Genomic DNA, 7,765 nt, shown 5'->3' on the forward strand with positions numbered 1-7,765 from the left:
CTACCCCCACTTACTGTGGACCCTACAAACGAACACATTTATTGATGCTATTCATCTTGATTTTACAACCAACCAAACCATGTCATAGTCTACAAAAATAATTTTTTAATTATTATTATTTTTATCTAATTTTAAAAGTTATTTATGTTTAATAAATTTTATTTACTATTTTTGTCGCCTAACTTTAATAAATGCTCATTAAAATTTAAAATCAAAATTTTATTATATAGTTTTAAAAACTATTAAATATTTTAACCATAAATATTATTAAAAAAAAAAAAGAATTGTTTATATAAGGACGTCCAAAATAAATAAATTCCCATAAATTGACATCGTGGGGCGAAAACTACAAAGGCTGTATTCATTTGTGATAACGCCCCACGTTTGAATAATGGTCGGGTGGCCATAGAGTAATTGAATAATACCCACACCTTTTTAATTCATTTAACCTTAAAAGAAAACAAAAATAGTTGGATAAATAATTTTAATTCAACCCAACCTCACACAATAATTTAAATATTAAATATAATAAAAATGAACTAACAAAATTTGATCTCAAATTAATAATTGTATTGTGGGTAAATTAATTTAAATCCAGTAAATGAAATGTACATGAATCAATTATTATTATTTTCGGATGAAAACAATTCTAAAATTCATGTGAATTGGGACAAAACGTGTTGGAAGAACTTCTGGTAAGTAACGTGACAATATCAACACTTGTTCTAACTCAGCAAACAAGTCAACCATGTAAAATTCGAATTTTGCGGACAATATCAACGTAAGCTTGAGTTTCAAATCACGTTTGAGAAAAATGTTTTAAAAACGTGAGTGAGAAAATACGTTGAATTCAAGTTTAGATAAAGCAATGTTATAAGCTAAAAGCGGGTAGAAACACAAGTAGAAAGAATTGACAACTAGTCATGTTCCCCCTGTAGTACAGTTTCATCATTTTAGTCATGGAGTGTAGATATGATTTTGGTGGCCATACACACCTGTACTTATCTAACATGATAGCAAGTAAAAAGAGTATGGAACGGACATGCGAGCATGAACAACACGTCCTGTATAAGCATGATCAAGATATCTGACATACGGGTCATAGACAACACATCTTGGATAAAAATGACTGGGATGTCGAACATATTTAACATGCAGTTATAGACAACACGTCCTAGATAAACATGACCGAGACATCGACATGTAGTCATAGACAACGCACCTTAGTGTTCTGTACACACTAATCGTTTTCTTTTTCCCTCAAATTTCAACCGTGGCCACGAATTATTATTGGATCTCCTTTTTATGTTCCAACTATTAACTCATAAACCAATAAAGTTAAATCAATAATATTTTAAAATGTAATTTTGGAAATTTTAAAATAAAAACACTCATAATCAACGAAGGGACTCTTCTCCCTTTTCATTGATTTGATATTTCCCCCCTGATATTATTGTAAATATGGAATTTTCATAATTAATTATTAGCGAAATAAATAAATTAATAAAATGTCAATTATGATGAACATACAATATTAATTATTAAAAGATATTATAGGCTGTCACCATACTTTCCCAACATTTATAGAATCGGTTATCCAAGGAATTATTGATCTTTAACTTAAAAAAAAAGCATAATTTTAATAAATTTAAATAAATTTGTGATGCTCAAGTAGGTGAAATATGCATAAATAAATTATTAACATTTTTAATTATCAATTATAAAAACTCAAAAGTTCAGCATGTTACGAAACATGTGAGAGATGACAAAATATGCTAAAATTTCGTCACATAATTTAATGAATTATGAATTTAACCGATGACCATAAAAAATTATTTAAAATATTTCAACAAAACTTTCCATAAAATTAAATAAATATGAAGTTATTTTATATCATTTAATTTATTTTTTATGAAATTAATTATGATGGATGTGATTTCTTGATTTGTAGATTACTTTATACTTTTTAATTATTACTTAAAATATTATGGCTATTTTTAGATTTAACAAAAATAGAAATATAAAGAAGCACGTTTTTTTCTATTTAATTTTAAATGAAAAAGAAAAATTTACTTTTTAAAATATAAAGTTTAAAGAAATTCACTATTAAACGTATTATCTAAATAAAAAATGCAAACTTTTTATCGTCAATGAATCTTAGTCTTACTTGAAATCATTAATAGAGAAATTAACAATGATAATGATGACAACAGTGAGAATTATTATAGTTATTATTATTATTATATTTTTTTTGGAGTATAGAACAAAAAAAAAATACCGACATAGTAAGTTGACTTTTTTTGACATATTTTTAGTCAACCATATTTGACCGGTTTGATTAAGGATAAATTTGGATAATCTTAAGTGATAGAAGATAAATAGAGTATAAACATGAATCCATCTAAATATGAGACGAGATTGGCCTTGATGAAGTAAGAGGGCCAAAAAGCATAATATCGACTCGACTTAAGCCGAAGTCGAGCAGTATGCCCACTACCTAAAAGCAAAAGATCAACTCGACTCGAGCCGAAATGTATTGTTTAATTCGGGTACTTCCGTTTAAGATCGATGCATTTCTCGAAAAAAGTTTGATGTTGACAAAAAAAAAAAAAAATTGATTTAAGCTTATGGACCCGATTGATTGAAAATGCCAACCAATAAAGGAATATTCCTAATTTATTTTGTTATTAAAAAATAATTAATAAAACTAATTTGTGTCCAACTTTAAAAAGCAAAAATTGGTATAATCAATAATAATCAATAAAGGGATATTTCTAATTTATTTTGATATTAAAAAATAATTAATAAAATTAATTTGTGTCCAACTTTAAAAAGCAAAAATAAATGGTATAATCAATAATAACGGATATTTCTAATTTATTTTGTTATTAAAAAATAATTTATAAAATTAATTTGTGTCCAATTTTAAAAAGCAAAAATAAATGGTATAATCAATAATAATCAATAAAGGGATATTTCTAATTTATTTTGTTATTAAAAAATAATTAATAAAATTAATTTGTGTCCAATTTTTTAATTCAGAATGAAAGGGTTGGCTTTGACCGATAAAGAGGCAAAAATAAATGGTATAATCAATAATAATCAATAAAGGGATATTTCTATTTTATTTTGTTATTAAAAAATAATTAATAAAATTAATTTATGTCCAATTTTAGAAAGCAAAAATAAATGGTATAATCAATAATAATCAATAATGGGATATTTCTAATTTAATTTGCTATTAAAAAATAATTAATAAAATTAATTTGTGTCCAATTTAAAAGGCAAAAATAAATGGTATAATCAATAATAATCAATAATAATAATCAATAAAGGGACATTTCTAATTTATTTTGTTATTAAAAAATAATTAATAAAATTAATTTGTGTCCAATTTTAAAAAGCAAAAATAAATGGTATAATAATAAGAAAAATTAAAGTTCAATATTGATATTTTTCTTTTTAAAGTAGGAATTAAATTAATAATGTCCTATATTTAGAAATAATCGAGGTTTTTTTATTTATTTTCTGTTTCGAAATTTATATTTTAAAAAGTAATTTGAAAATTATGTAAAATAAATAATAATATTATTTTTTTAAAGTTAAAATTTATTAAATAGGAAATAAAATTTTAGAAATAAATATATAAAAAAAAGAAATGAAAGTGGTGGTCCTACGATATGGGCAGCTTGGATTCGACGCCCTCTCCCTCCTGGGTAACAAATATATTCTACCACGTGCTCCAAATTCGCGTCCTTCTTCTTATTTATAACCTCCTTTCCATTCCCACGTGCTTAAAATCCTCCCTCTTTCCCTCCCTTCTCCCCCACCGGCCTCCCCTCTTCTTCTACTTTTGCCCTCTGGAATCTCTACTGCTCTTTCTCTCTCTCTCTCTCTCTCTCTCCATCGATTGATTCGTTTCTCTGTTTGTGAGAATGGATTCCTCGCTAAACTTTTGCATAATTTTTACTATCGTGATTCAATGCTTCTCAATCTCCTTCATCGACGCCATATCCTCTCCGGTCGGCGGTGATCATGACGGTTCTGCTCTAATAGGCGCAGGCAGCGGCATCAATTCTGTGCCGGAGTCTAATTCTCTCAAGAATCAGAGTGTTAGAACGTTGATGGCTCGATCAGACTCTCAGAGCTGCGAGGTGTGGACGGAGGCATGCTCTGAGGCGATTCTCAGTTTGGCGAAGCGGCCGGATGTTGTTGATTGGTTGAAGAAGGTGAGGAGGAGAATCCATGAGAATCCGGAGCTTGCGTTTGAGGAATTTGAGACGAGTCAATTGGTACGCGATGAGTTGGACCGGATGGATGCTAGTTACGAGCATCCGTTTGCTAAGACTGGCGTTCGTGCTTGGATCGGGACTGGCGGACCGCCTTTTGTTGCTCTTAGGGCAGATATGGACGCTCTTCCAATCCAGGTTCTTCTAGAAAATCGGATATCGCGAATATGATCTTGATTTCTGTTCTTTCTTTTTTCCTCTGGCTTTCGCATTTACGATTGATTGATTGCCTTGATGTTTCTGTTCTGCCTTGAGATTGAAAACTACGAGCGAAAAAAAGAGAGAGAGGAAGAACACAAAGATTTAGAATTAAAAAAACTCTGCTCTAAAAGCAATTTCTGGAAATGCGTTCGAGCAATGGATTTTTTTCTTCTTTTGAAATCAGTTGGAATTTGTTTTCAAATATTCCATTACTGAACTTCCACGATCTCACTTGTCACTTTTACAGCTCCTTACGCACAGCTATCTTTTCAGAAATGTAGAAATGTATATCATGTTTTAACTTCTACTCTAATTTTTGGATCGTCATAAAATTATATCGTCAAATGTTTCTTCCTCAAATTTCTTTTACACTGAAATTAGATTTTAAGAACCAAGCATCATTCTCGAAGAACTCAAACGTTTTTATTAATTTGGCATCATTGTGTCAGGGCATAACAATAGTGGTCCATCTCTATTTCCCTCTCTATTACTTGTCACGTGTTTGAGTTCCCTCCTTCAAATAAATAAATTAATCTAACTTCCAGGAGAAAGAGTAAGCGGTCTAGAGGACATGGTTTACAAATACGATATTTTACGTTTTCTTTAGAAAAAGTCAGTACAATTCTTAGCCCCATAATTTTTCGTGGATAAAGGATAAGTGCAAGTGGTTGGCGTGGTGTCTGTTTGTACTCCCTCACAGGTTGAGGTGGGACATAATACTTTTTAATTCTTTAGGTATACTTGACATTTTAATTGTATTTGAGTAATACAAAAATCAACTAACAATTGGGGGAACTCAGTCCTACACGCTAAACATCTTGACTTTAAAGTTTATTTTTATCCTTCAGCTTACTTTAGGATGATTTTTTCATTTGGAGTGTTTGTATTTCTTTTCTAAATGTTGCATAATTAGTTATTTTAGTCTTAAAGTGAGTGATTATAAGATCAATTAATTCTTTTTTAGTTCAACCATAGCTTGTACGTGGGTTGAATTATTGACTAGTTAATGATTTTATCTACTTAAATTGACTAGATAATTGTTATGAGCTTTGTTATTTGTTTAAGATGAGTGTTAAGTTCATACTTTGACATTTCAGCTGTATTTGAGTTATACATCATCAATTAGATTAGTTGAAATCAATCATTCACGTTAAACATTGATTTTTTTTTTGTTTTGAACTTTGATGGCGATTTTAGGATTATGCTTAAATATGGAGTGTTTAATTTTACTTTTCTAATTTTCTGGGGTTGATCTTTCGTGAAGCCGATTGGTTTCAATATTACTTATGAGATCGGAAAATGTAAAATGGCATAAAACACTATGCAGGAAGCCGTGGAATGGGAGCACAAAAGCAGAGTACCAGGCAAGATGCATGCTTGTGGGCACGATGCTCACGTTACAATGCTTCTTGGTGCTGCCAAGATCTTGAAGGATCGTGAACATCTCTTGAAGGTTTGCCTAACACCCTCAACTTATTTTGATTTTCTGGAAACAAATAATTTTAAAAGAGTTAATACTATAAGGTTCTCTGATTCCAAGCCTCCAAGATGATGGAGTTTTTTCTTTTTCTTTTAGGAGATGAAATTAAAGAAACGCTAGCGTTAAAATAATGGGTAAATTATTTTGCAAAAATAAAGATGGACAAATTAGGCAAATTTACTTTTATAGTTGCAGAAATTTATAATATAGACTACTTATATTGTCACTGACCGTAATAAATATAAACATTTATGATACAGGCCACCATAGTTGTCATCGACCATAATAAATATAAATAGACCACTATAATTTTAATTATCAATGTCCATAATAAATACATTTAATTAATTGCTCTCGAAGTCTTCTCGCCACAGGTAGAATGTTTTATATGGACAAGTGGCTTGTCACGGAAGACTTTTTAACCTTACCAACCAAAACTATAGTTTGGTGGTTGAAATTAGCAAAAATTACAATTACTATTTACTCACTATTTACACGCTCATAACTTAGATGCAAGATGTCATCAACGGTAAAAGTAACATACTGAGCATAATTAAAATACATTTAGAGTACTCTTCTGTTAAGTTTTTTTAATATGATACTCCGACCATTATTCCCAACCACTTTACCAAAATGAAATAAAGAAAGAGAACAAAACAAGGATGGTTCTGACACTGTTCAAACTAGTAGACCAGCTGGCGCCATGATTTTAGATTCTTTGTTGGGTTGCTGCGATGTTTCTCGAGTTTATCTCATATTTGTATTCTTTTATCTGTGTGGAGTACTAAAATCCGTGGCTACCCATCACTCATTTTGAGTTCTAAGTACTGTGTTTTACAGGGAACAGTGGTTTTGCTGTTTCAGCCAGCTGAAGAAGCTGGCAATGGCGCAAAGCGAATGATTGGCGATGGAGCTTTAAGAAACGTTCAAGCCATTTTTGCTGTTCATGTTTCTCATGAACTTCCCACCGCCATTATTGGGTCCCGGCCTGGTCCTCTGCTAGCTGGCTGTGGCTTCTTTAGGGCGGTGATTACCGGCAAAAAGGGCCAGGCTGGGTCGCCTCACCGGTCCGTCGACCCGGTTCTGGCTGCCTCAGCCGCTGTTATCAGTCTGCAGGGGATTGTGTCTCGTGAAGCAAATCCTTTAGATTCGCAGGTGCGGTTTTTCTTTTTTCTTTTTGGGGTTTGTTTGTTTCTTACTTGGGACTTTTTCAATACTGAATTATCAATTCGTTGCCCTTATGATTTTTTTTTTTGGACTCAGGTTGTGTCAGTGACTTGGTTCAATGGAGGGAGTAATCTGGATGTGATACCAGACACTGTCGTCATTGGCGGTACTTTCAGGGCTTTCTCCAACTCTAGCTTCTACCAACTTCTTCAAAGAATAGAGGAGGTAATTTCTCCCTTCACTTTCAAGCCCCACCGTTCCATTTTTCAGCTTCAAACTCACCTTAAATGTTTCTTAAAAGATTAAAGAATTATCTTTGTTAACTAAATGCTTTTTTCAAAGTTTTTTTTTTCTTCAGAGGTTTGATGGGGAAAATTCTGAAAAGTTCATCAAAAACTGAAATCCCAAGAATGAATTTGGAATGGACTTCAGCCCATTGAGCACTTCTTGAAAAAAAATTCAATGTTTGGTTGCTTTAGATTAGATTATTGATCAAAATGATTTTGGAAATTCTAAAACCAAAAATTGCTTTGAGGAGAAACGTTAAATTAGTGCATTTCTCCAAAAGTACTTCTAAAAGTGCAGCCTAAATCTGCTTTTTTTTTTTTTTTTTTTTTTCCCCGAAAAT

At 31.2% G+C, this 7,765-nt stretch overlaps 1 protein-coding gene across 1 annotated transcript in view; it reads left to right on the forward strand.

Annotated features, from left to right (window-relative positions):
* The first annotated feature begins 3,798 nt into the window (after positions 1-3,798).
* Positions 3,799-7,765, forward strand: part of LOC111457704 (IAA-amino acid hydrolase ILR1-like 6) — a 5,518-nt gene continuing 1,551 nt past the window's right edge. The window contains exons 1-4 of the mRNA XM_023100064.1: positions 3,799-4,427; positions 5,818-5,943; positions 6,811-7,125; positions 7,234-7,362. Of these exons, the coding sequence (XP_022955832.1) occupies positions 3,936-4,427; positions 5,818-5,943; positions 6,811-7,125; positions 7,234-7,362 (1,062 nt within the window). The 5' untranslated portion in view covers positions 3,799-3,935. The remainder of the gene's footprint in view (positions 4,428-5,817; positions 5,944-6,810; positions 7,126-7,233; positions 7,363-7,765) is intronic.

This window comes from Cucurbita moschata, unplaced genomic scaffold (assembly GCF_002738365.1).
Source record: "Cucurbita moschata cultivar Rifu unplaced genomic scaffold, Cmos_1.0 Cmo_Scf00002, whole genome shotgun sequence".
NCBI lineage: Eukaryota > Viridiplantae > Streptophyta > Magnoliopsida > Cucurbitales > Cucurbitaceae > Cucurbita > Cucurbita moschata.